The 24,327-nt window shown below is 49.4% G+C and overlaps 1 protein-coding gene across 8 annotated transcripts in view; it reads left to right on the plus strand.

Annotated features, from left to right (window-relative positions):
* arhgap21a (Rho GTPase activating protein 21a) overlaps positions 1–24,327 on the plus strand; it is a 60,810-nt gene that overhangs the window by 33,383 nt on the left and 3,100 nt on the right. For 6 of the 8 annotated variants that reach the window (XM_072713189.1, XM_072713194.1, XM_072713184.1 and 3 more), the window contains 21 exons: positions 3,361–3,453; positions 3,759–3,837; positions 4,605–4,659; positions 6,678–6,701; positions 7,840–9,598; positions 12,838–12,984; positions 13,418–13,517; positions 13,605–13,650; positions 13,909–14,028; positions 18,098–18,397; positions 19,297–19,361; positions 19,447–19,589; positions 19,950–20,092; positions 20,185–20,343; positions 20,442–20,520; positions 20,896–20,969; positions 21,052–21,141; positions 21,656–21,781; positions 21,873–21,914; positions 22,161–22,266; positions 24,111–24,139. In XM_072713189.1, the coding sequence (XP_072569290.1) occupies positions 3,361–3,453; positions 3,759–3,837; positions 4,605–4,659; positions 6,678–6,701; positions 7,840–9,598; positions 12,838–12,984; positions 13,418–13,517; positions 13,605–13,650; positions 13,909–14,028; positions 18,098–18,397; positions 19,297–19,361; positions 19,447–19,589; positions 19,950–20,092; positions 20,185–20,343; positions 20,442–20,520; positions 20,896–20,969; positions 21,052–21,141; positions 21,656–21,781; positions 21,873–21,914; positions 22,161–22,266; positions 24,111–24,139 (3,779 nt within the window). The remainder of the gene's footprint in view (positions 1–3,360; positions 3,454–3,758; positions 3,838–4,604; positions 4,660–6,677; positions 6,702–7,839; positions 9,599–12,837; positions 12,985–13,417; positions 13,518–13,604; positions 13,651–13,908; positions 14,029–18,097; positions 18,398–19,296; positions 19,362–19,446; positions 19,590–19,949; positions 20,093–20,184; positions 20,344–20,441; positions 20,521–20,895; positions 20,970–21,051; positions 21,142–21,655; positions 21,782–21,872; positions 21,915–22,160; positions 22,267–24,110; positions 24,140–24,327) is intronic. The other 2 variants (XM_023823508.2, XM_023823513.2) reach the window with 1 other exon arrangement.

A 24,327-nucleotide genomic window follows, 5' to 3' on the forward strand; every position in this document is an offset into this window, starting at 1 on the left:
ACATTATCCTGTCTTCATATTTTGAGGAAGTTTAATTCATGTTTTGATGAATTGTGTTATACACTATATGGAGAAAAGTATTGGGACACCTGACCATTATACCTACAGGAACCTATGACACCCATTCTAAATCCATAGGGATTAATATGGAGTTGGTTCCCCCTTTGCAGCTATAACAGCTGCCACTCTTCTGGGAAGGCATTCCTCAAATTTATGGATTGTGTCTGTAGGATTTTTTGGTCATTCATCCAGAAAAGCAATGATGTGAAGGCCTGGCTCACAATCTCCATTCAAGTTCATCCTAAAGGTGTTTGATGGGGTTGAGGTCAGGGGTCAGTCAATTCTTCCACACGAAACTCACCCAACCATGTCTTTATGGACCTTGCTTTGTGCACTGGGGCACAATCATGCTGAACAGGGCTTTCTCCAAACTGTTCTCACAAAGTTGGAAGCCTAGAATTGTCCAAAATGTCTTGGTATGCTGAAGCATTATGAGTTTCCTTCACTGGAACTAAGGGGCCTAACCCAACCGCTGAAAAACAACCCCATACCATTATCCCTCCTCCACAAAACTATACAGCTGGCATAATGCAGTCAGGCAGGTAACGTTCTCCTGGTGTCTGCCAAACCCAGACTCATCCATCAGACTGCCAGAGAAGTGTGATTTGTCGCTCCCCAGAACATGTTTCCACTGCTCCAGTGGCAGAGTGCTTTACATCACTCCATCCGACGCTTGCCATTGTGCTTGGTGATGTGAGGCTTGTATGCAGCTGCTCAGTCATGGAAGCCCATTCCATGAAGCTCTCGGTGCAGCTTTTTGCGCTGGAGTTAATGCCAGAGGAAGTTTGGAACTCTGCAGTTATTGAATCAACAGAGCATTGGTGACTTTTACACAATATGGACCTTCCTTCCTAAACGCTTCCACTTTGCAATAATACCACTTACAGTTGACCGTGGAGTATCTAGCAGAGAAGAAATTTCACTTACATTGTTCTGAAGAGCTCAGTGAATTCATGTTTTTAAACCTGACTGCATGGCTAGATGCTTTTATATACCTGTGACAATGGGTCTGAATGAAATGCTTGAACTCTGTGATTAAGTAGTGTGTTCTAATACTTTTGTCTATGTAGTGTATGTGTTTTTTCCAGTATGTTACTCTTTTGTCCAATACCTATTTCATGCAGGATATTAATGATGTGAGCCTGATGCTGAGCTGTTGCATACTCGGAAGCCTAAAAACAGGATGGCGTTTGCCGACAACGAACTGATCATTTTAGATTCGTGTTGTTTTGTGCGTTGCTACCATCTTTTGGTGGTTGTCGGTATTGCGTGACCCTACGTGATGATAAGGTGGAGCTGAACCAAAGGCAGGAATGTTTCAAAGGGCTGAAAAGGAATGATGTGATGAGTTTCTTATTGTAGCCATTATGTCCCCTGAATGCCCGCAGAGCTGTTTCATTACCTCATTCAAATTCGCTCTCTTCTTGGTCAGTATGTTTGCTAGAATCTGAGGTGGTACTGTGTTGATTTCCGGAGGCAAGGCAGGAATGATTTATTAAACTGAAGATTAATGATCAAATAACATTTTTCCCCCACTAAATCCTGTATTTTTCTCAGTCTCGTTAATCTAATTTAACAGGAGACCTTTGAATTAAATGAGTGCACTAACCTTAATTTTAATCATTAATAGCCACAGGATGTGTTTATGCCCCTCTGCCATAGACTTTTGTTAACCAGTCGCAAAGTGAGATTTATTCTAGGACTGCCTAGACGCAAATGCGTAGTTCTAACCTAGGAGCTAATGTCATAAGAGATAGCTGGTAATGAAGTGTGGTGTAATAGCCAGTGTCCACCACCTGGGGCAGTGAAGTATCAGCTCACCTTTGTGTGTGAGGCGCTGTTGCATAATGTCACGGGTGCGTGCGGGACATGTGACTGTATGTGCACACGCTGTGCTGAAATCCCTCGGCACACAGAAGGCCCTGCTTCTCTCCTCTCCTCTCTCCCAGCAGCCTGGCTCCTGGTGAGATGGAAGTTTAGCGGTAGCAGATAATGCCTGTGTGTTACCCCAGCAGCCAGAGTTTAATAAAAAAAAAAATTAAATTACGTGTTTTTAGGCGTTTGTTGGAGACTCTAGGGACTCGCATGCACACTTGGAATTTTTCGCAATTCCTAGTGTGGTTAGCAGCATTAGCAAACTCCTCGCTTTCTCCGATTAGACAAAGTTGTGAAGGAGTGTGTGGGGGGGGGGGGGGGTGATGCTGGCCGCACTGAGCTGACACCCTGTCTCGCTGAACATAGTGCCTAAGGGCGGGATTCCGGACGTGTGTGGCACCTGTGCTCGCTCGCTTGCTCGCTCGCTCACTCTCGGCCCCTCGCTGTCCCGAGAGGCTTCTGCCCGCCAGTCGCCTTCAGGTTTTTCGTGTCGCACAGCAGCTAACGAGCCCTTCTGTGTTGTTAATTTCATTCGACTGCTGTGTGAGTGGAGCGATTCAGGCTGAGTGGCTTGCAGACCTGTACTATAGCGGGACCACATGTTTTTCAGTCTTGGCCTTTCCGTTGTCTGCTTAGCCTAGTTTCACTTACAGAAGCTTGTCCCACCGTTTTTTGGGTGGTGGTTTCCGTGTCCCGTATACGGTCAGCTACCACTGCACAATGGTCACTTGGGACTTGAACCAATTATATTCTAGTCATAAGTTTGGGGCTTGAGGATGTGGTTCAAGGGGTTAGGATGCTTGCCCTATGCTCAGAAGGTTGTAGGTTCCAATCCCAGAGTCAGCAGTGTGGCTCCTCAATTGTTAATAAACCTCTTTGGTTAAAATCATTTTCTAAATAAGTAGAATGCAAATGTAAGTTCTAGTCCCTTAAGCACCCAGTCAGTCTCTCCGCCCCCTCGTTGACGAACCTGAGAGCTCTGCAACGTGCCTCCAGAGCGAAGCTTTTCAGATGAATCAGCGGGGCTCTTTAACAGGAACAGAGACTCATACTGGCATGTACTCACACACTGCTGCATTCCTTTGCTGATGGACACGTGCTTGACATGGTAGATGAGCAAAGAGTCGCCCGGGGTGAGGCTCATTCATTCATCTCTTACCTACTTCTTCATACTTATGGAGTGCTGGAGAGTGAAGTGTTTTTCCCTGAACTTAGCGAGAAGTCTGGGAGCGCCTCTGTTTCTGGGATGTGGCTTCAGAAGGGGCTTTCCCCGGGTTTTGCCTTCCTGAAGTCAGCCTGAAATGAGCTGTCGGGAGCAGGGCCAGCAGAGCCACATCGGCTCAGGAGAGTGAAGCTCTGCTACAGAGTGCTCCAGATGATCGAACTCGTTATTAAACTGTGCCGCGGTGCCGCTCTCGTTGCCAGGGAGACAGCGGAGCAGGCTGGAACCCATGGACACCATCTTTGTCAAGCAGGTGAAGGAGGGAGGCCCCGCCCATGGAGCCGGACTCTGCACAGGTATTGGCTGCCGCTGTAGGTTGGGTGCCGCTGCCTTAGTCATCTGTAAACAGCCTTTGATTTAGTTGAATACTTTGTGTTCGTCATGAAAGATGGAACAATTTGCCTTTGGGCTGAAGATTGTCTTCCCACTGTTTTCCTCTCCTGTCTGTGTTTCCGGGGCGGGGGAGATTGGTATCGCCCCTTCCTCTGCCCCGATCTGAACGATTGTCTGAATTGTGGCTCATAGCACAGTGCGGCATGCAGATTAGCAGGGAAACAGCTTCAATCTGCGGTATTTAATGCCTGCCCCTACCCGCCTATAGGGGACCGCATCGTCAAGGTGAATGGTGAGAGCATCATCGGGAAGACCTACTCACAGGTGATCGCCCTCATCCAGAACAGGTGAGACACCCTTCTACCTGGGGCTGTGTGTGCTGACTGGGGGGTCCCCCTTTTTTAGGAGACTGCCACGTATAACTGAGTGCTTAAGCAATTCATTGAAACCCAGGTGCGGTACCTAGCAGGTTTTTATATCAGTTTTTTTTGTGATTATTTGCCCATTGTCGTGTGTTAACCGGTTTGCGAATCTGTTGGCATCCAGTGTAATGCACCTGCACCTGCCCTGACCAAAATGATCAATCTGTTGGATGGAGTGACCAGGGGCATAGTTTTGTCCCGAGCAGGCTTTACGTGTTTGTCCCTTCCTGGATTCTCTTGGCTTCTCATGAAACCCTGGTGTTGTGAGATGGTAGCACGCTTGGGCAGATGCCAGCCTTACCGACGTATAAAATGAAGAGGAATTTTCATATTTTATTGGGCTCGTTTTCAGAAATGAAGTGAAGTGCTGGGATCTCTGTCTGCAGGGAATGTAAAGGGCAGAGCCTGATATGTTTGGGGCTCATCCAGCTGTTGACAACCTTCTAATTCCTATGTGATCACTTTGTTTACACTTCATGCTCTTTATCCCTCTCTGTCATTCCTGCTTTCCTGTAAGTTATGACCCCAGTTATTACTCAAGAAGTTTTTATTTGTGAGTCATGGCTAGTGTTTCAGAGCTCTTATGGTTCTGCTATGAGGTCCCCTCATGTGAGCAGGTGGGTGCGTGGCAGGGAGGGGGGCACGGCAGGGGCGGGGCTTGAGCCTCTAACTGTGGTGTTTTCCGGTTTTAGTGACGCCTCTCTGGAGCTCTGTGTAATGCCCAAAGATGAAGACATACTGCAGTTGGTAAGTAAAGCTCATTTACTCTCAGCTCTCTCCTGACTTTTAAACCCTGTGAGAGTCTCCACAAGTTCCTCTTGTGGGGGGGATCCAGCCTGTGTGTGATGTACCAGGGCCATGTCCTCCCGGTCAAGAAAATGTGATATTGCTATTAAGTTGGGCAATTTATTTGTGCTGGACAGAACAAGGCCAGTGAGACGAGCTGTCAAAGCTATAAGGGTGGTGGTCTTTTTTTTTTTTTTGTCGTCATGGATTCATTGGGAGCTTATATGGAAGATGACATCATCAGGGCAGACGATTGAGCGAGAGTAGGAGGTGCTTGGAGGAGCAGTGAGGCTATAGAACCCACGATTCTGGCTGCTATAACCTGATGGGAAGAGATACCCAAACTTACATGGATGTCAAGTACCTTGTTTCCACCAACACGAAGCCGGTGCTGGAGCCTATGCGTGGCTGGTTCTTGCTTGGTGTCTACTGAGAACCGGCCCACGTTTCCACTGGTTTAAAAAAAAAGCATGGAATATAAATGTTCCATATACAAAAGTTAGAGTAAAGTACTGAGGTGAACAATCATCGTGTTTTTCAAAATTGTTTCTTGTTCTGTATGGAATATTGTTACTGTTATGAGGCCAAATTTTTTGTGTATTCCAACCTCACAATAAAAAAATGAGGTCAACTGTCATTGCTGACCGTAAGAAAATGCCTCGCTTTTATCTGTTTTTTTCGCTTTTAAAGACCCTACAAGTTGCATAGGCAGGTTTGTTTTCAGTAACAACATTAAGCAGCATTTCACGGCAAATTCTTTGATGACTACAGGTTTTTTATATTTTTTTTTAAAAACCATTGACAGAGATGTAACATAATTAGCATTAGCCACAACACTCCTTTATATTATGCTTTTAAAAGTACTTTTATTATTACTGGTTTTAATGCAGCACTTACAGTCATTCTTTGTTTATCGTGATAGCCAGTCCCACTTCCACTGATGTTATGGTTCTAAGTTCTGAGGCTAGCTTTTCTGTGGTGCTGTGCTTAAGCATTTTTTTCGGGCCCAGGGTCAGTTTTTTTGCGGTGGAAACGTACAGAACCAGTTCCAGATTGGGGAAAAAGCTCGGCACCAGCACCACGTTGGTCGAAACGGGGTAAAGGACACAGCAGTGGGCTTTCTCTTCCTGGGGCCCTGGCTAAGGAAAGGAGAAGGAGGACAGCTTGGGGGGGGGCTGTCTGGATTTCCTGTGGTGGGCTGGCCGCATGTGCCTCTCCCACCGTTAGACTTGCCATATTCTATCTCTGTCTGTCACACTCTCTCTCGTCTGTCTCTGTCTACATCTGTCTGTCTCTGTCTCTCTCTGTCTCTCTCTGACTCTGTCTTCAGAGTTGCATGAGGCAGGTTTTGTGTTCAAATCAGCTCAACCCTGGTATCTCTGGGATCACAAGATCTTCCAGTGATAATTTTTGATTTGTATTATTCAACTAATTTTCATGATGCATACTTGGGTCACACACATCAACCAGTGACACTGCTTGATGGAGCAGAGCAAGGTGTGCTCTGTGGGTTGGGTCGGGGGATAGGGGTGGGGTTGTGGGATGTTTAGAAAGGCATGAGAGGACCTGGGAGTCAGCATCAACCGGCATCGCTTGGTGGGGGGTGGGGGGGGGGCAGCTACAGTCAGCTTACAGTCTCAATGCGGAGGGGGAGAGAAAGGGGGTTGTACCGACTATGTCACTGGTTCCGTCATCTGAATGGGGGGCAGAGGCAGCACAGTGACCATGAGCAGGGGGGCCACAATCATGCTGGGAGGTGGGCGGCTGCTCTTCCCGCTCACTTCCTCTCTCACCGTCTCCTCACGTGTGACAGCTCCGCAAGCCCTCCACTCTGTTCTTTATTTACTCTCTCTCTCTCTCTCTCTCTCTCTCTCTCTCCCTCTCTCCCTCTCTCCCTCTCGCTCTCCTTCGCTCTTCACGTATCTGCTCTCTCTCCCTCTCGCCGTCTGCCCTGCCTCTCTCTGCCCTCCCATCTGCAGATTTCCCGGGATATCACAGCGCTGGTAAGAAGAAGGAATCGCATGCTGTCTTGTGTCCGCTTTCGGCACGTTCCGCCCCATTACCGCGGTACTGCCGCTCGTCTGCCTCGGGTTTACCGTGAGCGGTTATGTAAGCCGTGTTGCTGTCACTTGCTGGCCTGTTTTGTGTGACCCCCTCAGGCACCGTGCCTGCGGGATGCGTTCCCTGCGTGCTTGCGGTTGATCCAGATCGTAACTGTGCTTGTAGTGCCCCCCCCAGCCCCCGGACTCGATGCTCTTCCTCTCAGGCTCTCCGGAAAGCATCCCGGTCTTAGAATTATGGGCATTTGGCAATGCAGCCGAGGCACTGATGCAAATAGAAAAGCAGTGCGTAAGCTTGGTGGGGCCGGGGGGGGGGGGGGCACCATGAGCGGGGAACGTGATTGGACGGCATAGGTGAAGTGCCGTAGAGAGAAGCCAAGCTGTGGCTCTCCTGCTGTCGTCATGCAACATTATTTTCCTCGTTCTATATCTTCATGATTTTCTCGCCGCCTCGTTGAAGTGGATTTTATATTTTTATTCAGGCTTTAAATTGACCGCTTCTTGCCGTCTTGAATGATTCTCATTGGGGGCGGGGGCGGGGGAGGGGGGGCACCAAGCTTGGAATACCGAGCTGCCATTAATTGCCAGGTGTTATGAGGAAAGCCCCCCCCCCCTCCCCCTACTTGTATCTCCTGCACTCGGAGTAGACAGGTGGGCTGGTACTCTTCAGTGGTGGGGGGGGGGGGGGCTTCATTTTATTTTTACTCTGGGTGAATGTCCCTGCTTCGCGTTCGCTACTGCCTGCCATTTGTTAGCATGTTAGCGCTCGTCATGTGGTCAACTACCCTGTTCCCTGCGTTGGTTCAATGTTGGATCCCCCCTGTTTCATGTTTTGCTATCTGTTGTGCTCTTCATTTAAGCTGGTGTTGCATGCTGTTTATACTGTTGTTTTTTTTTTTTTCTTTTTTTTTCCATGACCGGTAATTGATGGCTAATGACATTCAGTCTCTTCTGTGGAATCCTCCACCCTGGCCCTGATTGATTCTGTGTTCCTTCTCACTTTTCGCTGAGTGTTTTCGGGCTCTGCCCGTCCTTCTCTGGGATTTGATCCGGCACTGACTTCCATATTCCCTCTTGACAGGCATATTCTCAGGATGCTTACCTTAAAGGAAACGACGCTTACAGTGGGAATGCCCGGAACATCCCAGAACCCCCGCCGTTATGTTACCCGAGGATAGACTGTATACCCCTGGGGATGGCCCAAACCCCTGAGCCGTCCCCGTCGCCTGAGACACCACGGACCCTGGGGCAAGGGGTTCGAGGGGCATGGCTGGCGGCGTCTGTGGGCGTTCAGCCCGACCACGGGTACTGCATGGAGATTCCGGTCACACCATCGCCCCCAGAACCCCCCAAGTCTCAAACGGTGGTGTGTGTGTGCAGCGAGAACGTCCGAACAGTTGCGGTTCCCTTGGACACCCGGGCACCTCGAGCGGGTCCCAGTCACCGGACAGAGGAGAACCGGTACAGCCCAGCAGTGTCAGAGCTCATCCCCGGCATGGCCAGGCCCATTGCATCACCCGCCGTGTCGCCCTCTGCTGGCGGACAGCCGCAGCACCCCTCCCCCAGGCCATCGGACCCTTCCGTGTTTCCTATGGGTAGCAGGACCGTTGGACTCTCCCCAAGCCGCCCCGACCCGCACACGGTGACCCCTCGATCCTCCACAATGGCATCCATGGACCCCTCGCCTGTGGCATCCAATCATTGTTCACCCTCGTCTCCCGCTTCCTCCACCACCTCCCCCGCTGCCCATCAGAACATCGACTGGCGCAACTACACCACATACAAGGAGTACATGGACACCAAGCGCTTATACATGTATGGCTGTCGCACCATCCAGGAGCGCCTGGATAGCCTACGGGCTGCCTCCCAGACAGGGGCTGAGCATAAGCCACGTGCCTCCAGTGTCTCCCAGGTCCGCCGGAGGAGCACGTCACATGACCGGGCCCCCCAGAGCACCATAACACCAGCCCCTCCACGCAGCGCATCTCAGGAGCGCCTTGGGGGCCCAGAACGGACGAGCCTTGGCAAAGAGTGGCCCCGCAGTGCCTCCCAGGATGCCCTGGCCTCCACTCCCCCTTGGCCAGCCAAGCCACGGGCAAGATCCTGTGACTATCTGAGTCGGGAGGGGTTCAGCTCTGGCCGGGATCGGCAGGGGTTCAGCCCGTTAGAGCCCGAGGACAAGCCCCCCCGTTTCCGCGAGGCTGCCTCAGCTGGCAGGCAGCCTCCATCAACGCGGTCCTTGGGTGCGACCCACCGGACGCCGCCGGTGTATGGCTCTGACAGCCGGCTGGGCGCGGCCAGCTTCCGGAACTCGCCCCTTGCCCTGTCCTTTGCCAGGCCCCCCCGTCTGCCATTGACCGGCTCCTCCCTGGCCCAGGCTCCCACAACCAGCAGTTATGTGCTGCCTCTGGCCAGTCACCTGTCAGAGGCTCGAACCAGAGCGCTGAGCCTGCGTGAGCTGACCTCCAGCACCCGTACTTATTCTGTACCAGCCATGACCTCTACACAGCAGGGCAAAAGCCCACTGGTGGCGTCCCCCAGTAATGGCCCCGCCCCCCAGCCAGCAGCCAATGGGCAAAGCCCGGTGGAAGGGGAGGGGACCCCGGCGGCAGACAGCGTGGTCTTGAGGAAGAAGCCCACGCCCGGCGGACTGCATCCACTTCGGCACCCATCCTACATCCTGGCGGTGAATGAGCCGGATGCAGAACTGTCTCCCAGTGCCACCTGCTGGCTGCCGAATGACGCGCGCCGGGAGGTTCACATGAAGCGCCTGGGTGGGCAGCGCAAAGCCTCCAACTCCAGTAACCTGGGCGACTCCCTGGACTCCATTCCCTTCATAGGTAGGATCTTGTTAATGTGTTGCCATGGCAGCCGTGTGCGCAACAAGTGCTCCTCGGGTGAGGGTGGGAAATAGCTACCTGGAAGGAGAGTGACAGGGTGGGCAGGGTATAGCTAGCAAAAGTCAGGTGTGACGGAGTAGAGACTCCATAAAATTTGTGGCATTCTGGGTAATGGAAGCTCATGGGAGTTTTACTTATACAATAGTGTTTTGAGGGTAGAATGACAAACAACCAGAGAAGGCGGGACCAACCAATCAGATGTCTTGGCCCCACCTCCTCTAGTTGCTTGGACCCACTTTCTCTACAATCTGATTGGTTATCTCGCTGAACCAGTCATTTTTTTTTGTTACCCGAGGCTTCATTGGCTTGATGTCATAGTGCTTCTACATCGCATCATGGAGGTTGCTGCAATGTCGCACTTCAATTTTTACTCTTCCTCTTGTGAATCCCAATTTTCCCTCACTGTGTCGACGTGCACATTCAGACTCTTTCCCTGACATTCTGATGTAAATCAGCATGCCCGGCAGATGAACACCAGAGCAGATTTGTACCTGCATGAGTCCTCCTGCCTGTGAAGAAGAGCATCACAGGTGTGGAAACAGGGTAACCGGACTTATTCATGTGACCTGGCCTCAGTCATGTGACCTGGCCTCAGTCATGTGACCTGGCCTCAGTCATGTGACCTGGCCTCAGTCATGTGACCTGGCCTCAGTCATGTGACCTGGCCTAAATGGATAGGGGGGTAGAAAGACGGGTTCACCAAAGTCAGGGAGTGCAGATGGTATCTTTCCGCGCCTGGAGCGACCCAGTGAAGTGACGTCTGCGCCAGGCGCTCCGTTCGCCCGGCGCCTGTTTCCCGTTAGCGTCTCAGGTATTTGCCATCCCCCCATATCTTCACCGATGACTGGGAGTGGGGGGGCGGGGGCGCTGCATGTGTCTGGCATCTGGTGCAGCGAGTCACCTCACGTCTAGACGCTGACTCACCCCAGAACGACCCCCCCACCCCACCCCCCACTCTCTGAATTGTCTTACCCGGGCGTGTCTGTCAGGTTTAACTGTAATGCTGCTCACTTGTGTCTCTGTTAAGTTGCTTATTAATATATAATAACTTTAAATCTGCTACTTAAATTTGTGATATGTGAAACATATAAATATATGCATTAAAGCACTGCTGTTTAATAACAGTACATGTGAATTGTGCCCCCCCCACCCCCCACCAAACCTGCAATGTTACGTTTTTAGGGCTGGCATTTTAAGTAGGACGCAGCTGGAGTCTTGTCGTCTGTGGTGTCCTTCGAAGTGTCACCCTTATAACACTCCGTCCCACATTCCCCCTTTTTCTCGTGCCCCTTCCTGCCAGCCTGTAACTGTGTGTGGGGGGGCTCTCTCCCTGTTTATGGGCGGTCCTACCCGACGCCTCCGGGGGGCATTGAGCCCTTAAAGGGAGCAGGCTATGAGTTTGGAGTTTTTTTGGAGTCAGTTATTCTTTTCAACATTAAGAATGGGGGGGGGGGGGGGGGCGTGTCGTTCCTGGATGCTAGTGGAATCCCCCCCCTTGTAGTTCATCACTGGGGCACCCCTGTTATATTGAGAGACTCTCCATGCATGAATCTTCAGCAGAGTCAAGTGTCCAATCAGACCCCTCCCCCCCAACGCAGTCTGTTTCCGTTGGTGGAGAAGAATGGTGGTGTCGCTCTGGGCTACAAGCACGGCATCCATGTGGAGGGGGGGGGAGTAAACAGGCTTCTGTTTGCTCCGGCAAACCCGGCATCAATGGGTTCGTTTGACCGAGATACCACCCCCCCTTCTGGATGAGGTCAGAATAATCCGCCGAGTCTTGCTTTCCGGAGGGTTCCGTTGCCACTCCTGGAGTCATGGAGGCCATTCTGCTGGCAGAGAGGCTGCGTCCGCTGGTGGCCGCCGGCCCGGCGTGGCTGTGGTGGTCCGGTCCAGCCGCCTGGCTTAGTGGAGCCACCCGCTGTCCAGTCTGCCCTGACTGTGAGGGCCTGTACCAGCCCGTGGAGGTGGTCTCTGGTGGGTGAGGCTTCTCATTCCGTCTCCGATGGCACTCGTGTTTGCGGGGGGCGGGGACTGTCGACAAAACGCGGAAAAATGTATGCTGCCTGGCTTTGATTGCCGCATCCTTGTTGCCGGGTGACTTAGACATCATTTTCAAGGTTTCCCCTAGGTTGAGATATATTTTCTGGAAACTGCCATTGCATCCCTGGTATTCCGACAATAATATGACGCCATGTTTTCCTAGTGACCCTAGTTCGTTTCTGTTTTCCAACAGGCTTCATCCATTTCTTCCCGCTAATCCATGCTCGAGCAGTCAGGGCTGGCTGCCTCATAATGTAAAGCAGTGATCTGATTATTTTTTGTATTCTTGCTTGGTATAAATATAAATTCTCTGTGGTGCAGCTGCTCTCCGTCCTCAGCAGCACTCGGCTTGAGTGTCAGTTCATTTTCTTGAGTAACTTGGCCCTAAATTAGTGGGACAGTGTAACGTGTGGCTGTTTTTCAGGGGAGTGGCTTCTAGCTTTCAGCCATATGTCCGCTCCCCCCCCCCCCCCCCCCCCGTCTGCAACGCTGACACGACACTCATCTCAGAATTGCTCCGGACGTTTCTGTTTAGTGTCTGGGATCGTGCCGTGAGCCAGCTGCATAGTGTTTGCTTTTCTGTTACGGTGAGTCACTTTCCCAGGCTTTGCTCGTGCTGTGGTCAGATGTGGTGATGCAGTGAGTGAGGTCACATCATCTTCTGTGTCCATGTGATCCAGCCGTCCTTCTGCCTCACTGCCGGTTGGCTGATCATCTCCCAGTATTTGCTCCATGCTGAAGGTCTCTGTTCTGTATCGTCCAGTAAAACATTACATGCTGGCCCAGTGCTTAAAGATTAAGATGATTGCGTGGTGTCTTCAGGAAGTCAGCTATGGTATATTTAATGACACTGCAATGAGCCTTTCACCAGTCACACATGTTTCTTTAACCCACTGATGCAAGCATTCGCTCACAGAATTCATTCATCACCTCTCAAAATCGAGTTGGTTGATAATTTTAACAGTTTTTCTGTTTTTCATTGTAACTGTGGTTTTTTTGCTTAAAAGCAGAATGAATTTTAGGACCATGGTCAGACCTGCGCTCTTCCCATAACGGGTTGCATGACCCCTGAACCTCTGGGAGGAGCCATTCCTCACTCTGTTCTCGCTGGTTTACTCATGCCCGTCGTTCATTTCCAGACGAGCCGTCCAGCCCGAGCGCCGACCATGATGCACTGCACATTCCAGCCTCGGCCGTCATATCTGTGACGCCAACCATCACTATGGTCCCCCCTAGCCCCACCTCCCCGACCCCTGTCATTCGCCGGCAGCTGTCACATGACCAAGGTGAAGCCTGAAGGATTTTGATGCCAGTCATGGTGCTTTTGTCTTGTTTTGGTGCTTACTGTCTTGTGAGAGCCACATAGCTGAATGTCTAGAAGAAACTTAAAAATTGCACGTAATCCATCAAGATAAGATACAATCTATCCTGTCTTTGTAGCGCTTAGCTATTAGCTAGTGATATTGGTCAACAATCATCCTAATGTGACCTAACAACAAAGACTGCAGCTCGAGTTAATCACCTTCACCCTTAATGCTCAGCTGGCTGTATTACATTAAACACTGTGGTGTATATAGCGCCTTTCCTCAATGATCTTGACATATCCTTCAGCAACAGCAAGGAGACTACTAGTGTTAGTTGTTTTCATGTCATCTTCGTGACCAGATGACCGTAGCTCTCTGACCTCTTTCTCGCCTGTCCGTTCCACTTCTTCTGAAGATTCCCTCCGCCTCACCATTTTGGAGTCGGACTGTGACGCCAAGACTGAGCGCTCCAAGTCCTGCGATGAAGGGCTGGATAACTACAAAGAGGAAGGAAGGTTGGTCCCCACCCTCCCCGGAATGCCTAATTTTCAAGCTGAGAGTAATGCCAGGAGTTTTTAATGCTTTAATGTCCCCGTTTATAGGGGCTCGTCCCTTAAGAGCATTGCGGGGCTAAGGGCTCTAAGGAAGGTGAGTATCAACCTTGGTTATCCTCACAGATCAAACCATATGCCAATGTTGGGTTTCAGAATCTCTTCTTTTGATCTAAGCTAAGAGTGCCAGATAGGAGGAGAATATAATTGATTCAATTTGTTATTGATTGTCTTGATTGTTTTGCAATGTAAATTCCTCGTATGTAAAGGTACTTGGCGATGAATAAACAGTTTTACTTCTGAAGTAAACGATTCTGAGAGAGCTTTTTCTCAAAGTACTCGCATGACTGTTTAGATGACAGACAGGTCCTCGGATGATTCCGGATCCCAGAGAGATTCCACCTCCGAAGTCTTCAGCGATGCCACGAAGGAGGGTCTCCTTCACTTCCGGCAACTCAGCACTGACAAGAGCAAGGTAGGACTGCAGACCCCCCCCCCCCACCACGCCAGCCCTCCTCCCGTCTGCCCACCAAAACCCCCCCCCCCCCCCCATATCCCTTGAATGTTTTGTTCGCTCATAGATAGTGAAGTTTTTGGTTGTCTGAGGTCAGCCCAAAAAAAAAAAACACATGACTAATAGCTGTGAATACCTTCCCACCAGCAGAAAATACCCCCTTCAGATATCGTTCAGATGTGGTTCGGCTTCAGTTGTTTTCCCAGTAAGGGGGCATTGAGTAAGACCCAGGAAAGATTACATTACAGATCCTGGCTGTGTTAAGCAGGATCCTGTGTGCTCAGGTGAATGAGTTTGAACAGCAGTCTGGCGTCCTAGAAAACAAAACACACTAAACCTTCCAGTCACCATGCTCTGACACTTGCAAAACACTCGCAACTTTGTTGCTCTGACGCATGCTAATTGACGCAACTATGAAGCATGCTGAACCCTGTAGACCAGGGTTCTTCAACTCTGTAACCTCGATTCCAAATCCAGGCCGTGTTTTCAGTTCCCCCCAGGTAGTTGTTTAATAATTACTGATTCTGATTGGTCAGAGGCTTCACACTTGACTGACAGGTAAAGGAAGGCTGGAAAACCAGCAGTACTCGGACCTCGAGGACCGTGAGTTGAATAACCCTGCTGTAGACGCAACGCCTCAACATGTGCTTAATCAGGGTTGCCAACCTTGGTCAGCAGGCTGGAGTGAGATTTTCAATTCGAAACAAGTCTGGTCACACATGCACAGGCATTTACATGTATGTAACAGTCTTATTACTTCTTAAATAGTCTGTAGGGTTTGCAAACTACTCCAAGGGTTTTAATTAGCTAATTTTAGTTTATAATGGAATAATATAGATTTGCCATAAGATTTCTTGCATATGTGTGAGAATCTGAAAGTGTCACATTAGATGTGTGAGAGTTAGCAGCCCTGGTTAAACCCAACAGGTGCGACACACACTAACAACCGCGTCACTACGACGAGTTAAAACCAAGAGCTGCTGCATGACACCATGACGCCCGTTAAATCCTACAGCCGCAACAATAAGCTTGCTCTCCATGGACGAATTGAATTATTTTTCGCATTCTTCTTTCTCGCTCATGCACATTTGATTTTTAAAATGCACAAATCTCTTCTTTTACAGGATAGAGAATAATAAATACCTTTAACACAATTTAAAGTAGTGCATTGTTTACAAGGAATCACAAACTCTAAATTTACCTAAAGTGTCTTTCCTGCCAGCTAAGCGGCATTTAGGTTGTACACAAAGCGAATAGATAAGCATCTCTCTCTTTTTCCGGAACAGGAATGTGTAAAGCCCAAGAGACAGCTGTGAATGCTTTGAGCTTGTTAGACTTGAATGGTGTTTTGAGGGGCTGTCACTGTCAATTTCAAGATTCAAGATTCTTTAATTGTCACATGCATAGTCTTACAGGTACAACATGCAGTGAAATGTATCCTGAACCACTCTTTTGACTGTGCAACTGTTACAAAGGATATGAAAGGAAATAGACAGGAGAAATAAATAAAATATTAAAATAGAACTTTGAATAATACGGATTTGAAACAGATTTACAGATGTGCGATATGCCGTAATAAGTTATAAGGTTAAAGTGCAATTAAAAACGAAGACAATTTATATTAGTAATTGAGTAATCTACCAATTAATCTGATGATTCCTAAAGTAATCATTTATGTATGATATAATATAATATCACATAATATATACATTGCAATTGCTGCAATGTAGGAACCAACTAACTGCTGCAGCGTTCACACTCAGTTTAGGCACTCCACTTAAATTTTGGAAACCAGTGGATCTGCCAAAAAGCCACAAACACACAGGATGAACACAAACTCCACACACGGCGCCACTATACTGCCGTCAACAGGCTTGCACAATATATAATGTTAATATCGAAATGGCATTTCATGCACATGGACCACGAAAGTCTTTTGGGTTCAAACCATCAATAAGTTGCGCTGAAACATTTTTATTCAGTCATTGGAAACAAAACTTGGTAAGCTTTGACATTTTAATGATGGTTTCTTTTCAGCATTAACTAGTATATGTTTATAAAAAAAAAAACATCTCTTACCGTCACTGCTTTTGTTCTGAGACGGCCATAAACATTCTCGTCCTTTGTGTTGGCTTCACTCATAGACTGTGTGGCAAGTTTTGGTGGAATTTAAAAAAAAAAAAAAAAAAAAGCAAAAAGTAGATAAATTAGCAAGAACTGGTCACGAACAGACATGGAAATATTTAGTATTCTGTAGAGACAATATTGAGCAATAGCAAGTGACCTGTCGACACTGCTTCGCGTCTGTTGGCACAACTCATGGCAACACGACCCACTTCTTTGACAGACTATGCTGGTAGGTAAGTTCTCTTTGTCTATATAGTTTATTTTCAGCTCCTAAATATTGCAATTTCCTCACTATATATGTATACACACACACTAACTCCAAAGTTTAATTCCATAACACTAAACTGAAACCTGTTTTAACACTGAAGTCCCATCTGTCGGAGTAGAGTGATTAGCAGTGAATATTTAGGACTTACCCAATTGGGTATGGCTGAATTCTGTCTCCAGGATAAATATGTATTGATATTTTGTTTGTGTGATATTTTGTTTGTGTGATATAAGCACTTTTGTCAGGGAAGCCTTATTTTGCAACTGGCCCATGCTGATATTTTGCCCTCAGTGAAGCCCCTTGGGGACTACAAACATGGCGCCGTTTACTCAGAACTAGGAAGGAGGGTCTCAGCTCTTTATTGGTCTATAGCTCTGACAGTCAAAACCAGGAAAATACAACCTGGGGCCTGCATCACAAAGCAGGATTTCTTGCTTAGCTTTATAACTTGTTGGATTTAAGGTAGTCTGTGCTAAATGTACTGTAAGTGAAGTTTTGTGTTTACAGATAATCAGCCGACAGCGTATTGAATGGAGAGTTTCTCTCTCTTTGGACCCGCATCCGCTATGTGCTGTTTTTCTTCCCCCATATTACATAGTAATAAAGAAGGAATATTTTAATCAATGGTCAGACCCCCCACCCCCCGACGTGTAGCCTTTTAAAGAGATCCACAACCAGGCTGCGTGTATTATAATCAGACAGCCAATGACTAGAAGTTAACATCAGGTAACAGTCAATGACTATGTGCCTGGAACCCTGTTTCTCAGTAAGTGATGATTATTCGCGGTCGTGCACAATGGAGCCCTGCCGTCATTTTGCTCTGCCTTTTAGGTGTAGCTCGTCTGCTAACAAACCTCCTTGGTTGGTCTGGGGTTCGGAGATGAGCAGACATAGGTCCTCGCAGCAGAGGAGAGCGTGAGCGGCGTAGCCGTCTTCGGAGATCACTCTGTTCCGCCCGCCTCCACCCCCTTGGCCCAAACTTTCAGACTGTAATGAGCCATAGCGCCAGGAAATGAGTCTCCCAGCCGGCCACTGGGTGGTTTGCGTGCTTGTTTATGTTCAGTGTAGCTCTGTGCTGCTCCTTTTCAGCCTGGAGAAGAAAAAAAAAATCACAGCTTCTCTTTAAAAACTGAAAATAGGACTTTGTCACCATGCCTGTGCACATGTGAGGCCGGGACTCGGACGAGAAACCCCTAACTCTCTCTCCCTCTCTCTCTGTTCCATGTCTTGGACTTATGAAGAAATGTTCCAAAATTAAATTTCTGTAAAGTTAGACTTATGGGTTAAAGGGGGACCTAAGCATTGGTGGGTGGGTGTGGTTTGGATAACCAGAGCATAAAACCAGGGGCCAGGTTTGCTTTTCTTTTACAGATGAAGAAAGCAGACTATGCCACCCCAGCTGCATGCTGGGATATGTCACATCCAATACCTTCTTTCTATCAGCTGTCCTAAACGTCCAACTCCATCATTTTCTGGTTAAAAAAGTGAATGAAAAAATACAAAAGATTATAATAAAAAATCAGTATATATTGAACCCTTCCTGTGTAATTTTCAAAGGACAGATGATTTGCTAGATGTTTGCCAAATATGGCCATTAAATAACAAATATTGCCTGTCGGTCGTTATGTTTTTCAGCGAGTAGGCGGCGGCATGCGGCCATGGAAACAGATGTACGCAGTGCTACGGGGCCACTCCCTCTGCCTATACAAGGACAGGAAGGAGGGGCTGGCCCATGCCAACTCCCAATCAGAGGACGAGCCGCAGCCAATCAGCATCAAGGCCTGCCTGATCGACATCTCATACAGCGACACCAAGCGCAAGAACGTGCTGCGGCTGACAACCTCGGACTGCGAGTACCTCTTCCAGGCGGAGGACCGGGAAGACATGCTGTCCTGGATCCGGGTGATACAGCAGAACAGCAACCTGGATGAGGAGGTGGGCAGGGCTAATGGGACGGGCCTCTGCAATGACGAAGTGAAGGGATGTCTTATTTGGGTCTCCTCCGTAATAGTAATGCCGCTTTTCCACTTGCGTACATGAACCAACCTGTACTCGACTGATACCACAAAGAGAGACCAGTCACACGCGGTTCCAGCTCACTTCAGTTTTCCAACCAGCTCCATTTGGTCACGCTTTACCAGCAGGACCGTGTCAACACTAATACAGATTGGGTATGACACGCATACTTTGCAGTGGAAAACTGCTAATTCGCCATACGGCTCAGTTCCACGTGGCAATGGAAAAGCGCCATTAGGTGTTCCTATCCCGATTATCGACTAGGAGGCAAATGTTCTGGAGATTTCTGCCTGATAAAGGATTGAAACCACTTCCTGGGTTCCTCTCCTAAGTAGGTTACTCAGTCTTCATTTTGGGGCTATAAAATATGAGTTATATACCACCACAATTAATTTCAGCAAATAAACTATATGATTTCAAGCCATGCTTTTTTTTTTTTTAGGACCCTTGGCGTTCTTGCATTCTTGTCACAGTTTCAAAAAATATATGGAAATGGCTAAACTCTTTAAATCTGCAGTCCTTCACCCCAAATTGCAACATAAGCTGGTCCGCAGTCATTCAGAAGGTGTGGGAGCCCCTCCCATTGGGGATCTCCTGATCACAGTCACAGTTGTGCCGTGTGGAAGCTGCACAGACATCTCGCTGTAGATGTGGCTCCAGAGAGACGGAGCTCCACTCGGCTGCCATAATTGTTCATTTCTGTGGGTAGCTGTTGATCGGCAGCATCCCCACTCACTGTATCTATGCCGGTTTGGGTCCTGGTACCGTCCTGTGCTTGCGGTACTCTGGCAGTACTAACTATGTGTGTCTGCTTTCAGAACGAAGGTGTCACGAGCCGAGACCTGATCAGCCGACGGATCAGGGAATATAACAACCTGATGAGGTAGGCAGACCCGGCCCATGCAGCAAGACCTGCTGCCAATGGAGTGCAGTAATACAGCATTCCAATGCCTCTGTGTCTCTCACAGCCCCCCCAGCACAAAGACTGAGCCATCACCCAAGCCCCCCCGACAGTCCCTCATTCAGAACTTCCTGGGGGGTAAAGGGGAGCCCAAGGCATCCAGCCCGCACTCTCCAAAGCAGGACGCGGAGAGAAAGGCCTTGCACAAGGGTGGGACCCCATGCGAGTGTGCGACGCGTGTGCGTGTGTGTGCGTGTGTGTGTGTGTGTGTGTGTGTATATATATTACATTGTGGGGACCCAAAAAAAATGTCATTTTGACCATATGCGGACATTTTTTTTGGTCTCCTCAAGGGGAATTTCAATTTTATAAAAATTTATGAATACATTCCAAAGACTAAATGCCAGAAGTCTTGTATTTTATTTGCTTACTTATGATTAAAGGTAGGGCAGGGTAGGGGTAAAGCTGTCAGGGTTTGGTTTAGTGTTATGCCCATGGAAATAAACGAAGTCCCCGCAATGACAAGGATATATAAACTCCCCTCATGCTGTGTGTACACGCTCCTCCCAGATGACAACAGTCCGCCCAAGGACAAGAGCACACGGCGGAAGGGCATCCCCGGTCTGATCCGGAAGCCGTTTGAGAAGAAGATTTCCCAGGGACTCACGTTCGGCGTGCGCTTGGATGACTGTCCCCCAGCCCAAACCAACCCAGTAAGGCTGCACACGCATGGAAACACGCACATGCAGCATAGAGCTGTGTCCAGGCTACAAGTTGTCCCTCCACCTCTCCCCCTTCCCCGCAGTTTGTGCCCCTCATCGTGGAGGTGTGCTGCAAGCTGGTGGAAGAGCGGGGGCTGGAGTACACGGGCATCTACCGTGTGCCGGGCAACAACGCCGCCATCTCCAGCTTGCAGGAGGAGCTGAACAACAAGGGCCTGGATGACATCGACATCCAGGACGACGTGCGTGCTGCTCACAATTGCACCGTTGTTGTGGTGCCCGGCCCCCGCCTGTCATGGGAGCCCTCATTCAAACCCCTCTCCCCCTCTCTCTCATGCAGAAATGGAAGGACCTCAATGTGATCAGCAGCTTGCTCAAATCCTTCTTCCGGAAGCTTCCAGAGCCATTGTTTACTAATGGTGAGGGCCCTAGAGAATCTCCTTTATTATCAGATAGTGGTGATCTTCTGGTTTTGCAGGATGAATATAATACTGCACAATATTATAGTTCCTGAACTTTTAATATAAAGATCTACTTCAAATTCTGGTTTAATACAAGTATTTCCACTTGGAATGAGTCCATTTCATGGGGAGGTGTTTGGTGACAGCCTTTGGTGTTGTTTATGTTCATGGTTTAATCTTTTCGGCGTGTTTAAATGAAGTGTGGCTGCAGCTTTCTCCTGGACGTAGCAAAATGCCGATGATGCGCCACTTAGTGGCCAGAGTGAGAAGTGGAAGTCGCTGGTGGTTTCAGCAGAGATGTGGCTAATGACTGGTCTGCCTTCGGCATTACAGAAAAATACGGAGATTTTATTGATGCCAACAGATTGGAGGATGCAACGGAAAGGTTAAAAACGCTGAAGAGGCTGGTGAGTTTACACTCTCCGAGGGCCCCTCTCTGGAGATGCTCAGATTTGACTATTTTTAACAAATAATTGTCCATTATTGCAGCTCCACGAACTGCCAAGCCATCACTATGAAACACTCAAGTTCCTCTCCGCGCATCTCAAAACAGTGGCAGAGAACTCTGAAAAAAACAAGGTAAAGGAGTACATTTGGGGCCCTCCATAGGGCTCTGCATAGGGCTGGCTGTGGGGCTCCCTATGGGGCCCTCCGTGGAGCTCTGTGAGAGGTCCTCTTTGGGGCCCTCCATAGGGCTCTGCGTAGGGCTGGCTTTGGGGCTCCCTATGGGGCCCTCAGTGGAGCTCTGTGAGAGGCCCTCTTTGGGGCCCTCCATATGGCTCTGCAGAGGGCTGGCTATGGGGTCCTCCGTGGAGCTCTGTGAGAGGTCCTCTTTGGGGCCCTCCATAGGGCTCTGCGTAGGGCTGGCTTTGGGGCTCCCTATGGGGCCCTCAGTGGAGCTCTGTGAGAGGCCCTCTTTGGGGCCCTCCATAGGGCTCTGCATAGGGCTGGCTTTGGGGCTTCTTGTGGGGCTCTCCAACATGCAGGCAGTTAATTGTGATGGCAAAGCGACCTGACGTGAATCGCAGGTGTCTCGCTTTTCCGGGCTTCACCGCTGACTGACTGAACCGCGCCCCGCTCTCCTGTCTTGTAGATGGAGCCACGAAACCTGGCCATTGTGTTCGGCCCAACACTGGTCCGCTCCTCAGAGGACAACATGACGCACATGGTCACGCACATGCCCGACCAGTATAAAATCGTGGAGACCCTCATCCAGCATGTGAGCGCCGCGGCTGCACCCCACTCACTGTTCGTCTGCTCCATGCGCCCACTGCATCGATTCCAACTCTCTCCCTCCGTTTCTCTTTCAGTATGATTGGTTTTTCACAGAAGACGGGAATGAGGAGCCAATGGTGTGTATCGATGAGTGGTCGGGGGGGGGCGGTGTCGAGAACAGGGGTGGGGTTAAATGCTGCATAGTTAGCATAATTGCTACTTTGAGGGTGTATAACGCGACTCTTTTGGTGACATAAATGACCCCTTGTCCGGATATCAAGGGCCCGTCAAGGCAAGTGACTAAAGATCAATGGTTCGGTTTTCCTACCATGGCTCACCCAACCCCAACCCTCCCCCCCCCCCCCCCCCCCGGCCCCTCCCAGACCGCAGTCCAGCAGGAGAACACGGTTGAGTGTCAGCCTGTGCCAAACATTGACCATCTGCTCACCAACATTGGGCGGACAGGCACCTCTCCAGGAGACGTATCAGGTAACGTCCATGGACCAGACCATCTGCGGGGTGGGTCAGCTCCTTCTCGCACCTCTAGCGCTAGCACGCTGATCCGCCTTGGATCAGACGGTGAACTCGTCGCTGGAGAGTTCGGTGTCAGAGTCTGCATCTTTTCCATTCGCTTTCAGGCGTGCCGTTTATGGGCTTACGGGGACTATTTAATCCCATTGTCATGACGGCGTCATGAACCATAAGAGATTTCCCATGAAAATGGGAAACTGGTTATGATAATGTGCCTGTGTCCACGTTCACTTTCATTTCCTGTTTCATCTTCTTTTAAAACACTCCTTTCTTCTGAAAATGCTGCCTTAAAAAATATGGATGGATGTTTTAGTCCTCTTTTTCGCTCCCTGTTTCATCACTTAACCCCGTTTGAACTTGACTCCAGTGCTCCCTGACTTCTGTGTAATTCTGCCGTACTCTTGCACTAACTTGGAATGTTCTTTCCCAATAAAAGTGATCCCTCTGTCTAGTTTTCCTTGCGTGTCTGAGGGCTATTCCCAGCGTTCACACATACCGATCTTGAAACAGGCCAAGTGGGAGGAGTCTATCACACGGTGATGTCACTGATGGATTCTGTAATATCTCTGATGGACAGCTGGAACTGTAGGAAGAAGGAGGATTGTTGTCCCCAATGTAGCTGCCTAGTCTGCAGGAACCCCCGATTCTTGTAAATTGGAGAGAAAAAAACAAACAAACAAAAAAAGATTCCATTCAATCATCTGTGATGTGCGATCATTTAAGAATACCACCACACAGACAGGTGGCATCCTCTAAGCCTTTCTGCTGTTTCTTGTTGTCTCCGAAGCCGTCCGTGAGGAGAAGTAGAACGGTATGATTCCTGGGTTCTTACCAATTCATATGACATAAAACGCCATGTCTCAAAAAGGGGTGGTTGGGGGCTGAGCATTTTAATAACTAATGGGGGGCAAACGGACCCCAAAAAAGGCTCAAATTTCCCAAAAATGAAAATCCAATCTTGGAGAAATCGGGCACTTCCCCAGCTGGCCAATAGAGGGCCCTCCCGCCCCTCGGCTGCGGTATCTGGTGTGGAGAGCTAGCCCCTTTCTTCCCCCGTCATGTCTCTGTGGTACGTTCCGCCCCTGCCGCTGTGTAGTCATCCCGCTCCCTGTCACATCACAGCCTGCTCCCCCCATGCCGTGGTGACCGGCGTGTCCGTTTAGCATTAGCGGCGCTATCCTCTTTGTGTGTCATTGCACACCTACACATGCTGGGAGTTTCCCTTCCTGGAAGGCAATCGGGCAGTCAGAGCATCACCAGGAAGAGCAATTACACAACTGCTGGCTTTAGTGCTCTGGTCAGCGTCCACTTGCTGGGAACATTCTAGTAAAACACTGGATTAGGAGGGCAGGAGTGGCATTTCAGGGTGTCTGTGCTTGACCGGTCATGTGACACTGCGTACATGTGCACAGGCATACACGTGCGCCCATACATGGCCTTACAGCACTCACGCCCTCTGGAGACGGTGAAGACCTCAGTACCATTGTGTTGCTTCTGGGGTTCTCAGATTTGGGAAAGTGTCTGCATCAGCAAACATTGGTGTGAACGTAACATGGTGCTTGTGAGTGCATGACCTGCTGCTCTCTCGAATCCGTCTCTGTCCGGTCATCTTTCCTGTTTGCCTGGCTCTTCATATTCATCGCGGCCCTCCTTGTCATGGTGACCGTTCTCTGTGGCACTTCCCTGTCCCATGAACTTTGACCTGTGCTCTGTTGTTTTGTGCTCTGATATCTTGTGCTCTGCAGGGTGTGGCGCGGGCAGAGCCTTAACCGTCTCTCCCTTCTTCTTGTCTCCCTTTGCAGATTCGGCTAGTGACTCTGCCAAGTCTAAGGTGAGTGTCTGTCACGGGGGCAAAGAGCACCTGAGGGAATTTTGGAAGGTGAGGTAGGTGTCCCGGGGTTGTCCCCCCTCAGGTGGAGTCTTTCCCGCAGCATTCTGACGGGGTGTGACAGAGGAAACCCAGCAGAGAGGATCACTTTAAGGACATTTGGCTCTTTCATACCTCCAAAAAAAATAAAA

This window comes from Paramormyrops kingsleyae, chromosome 1 (genome assembly GCF_048594095.1).
Source record: "Paramormyrops kingsleyae isolate MSU_618 chromosome 1, PKINGS_0.4, whole genome shotgun sequence".
NCBI lineage: Eukaryota > Metazoa > Chordata > Actinopteri > Osteoglossiformes > Mormyridae > Paramormyrops > Paramormyrops kingsleyae.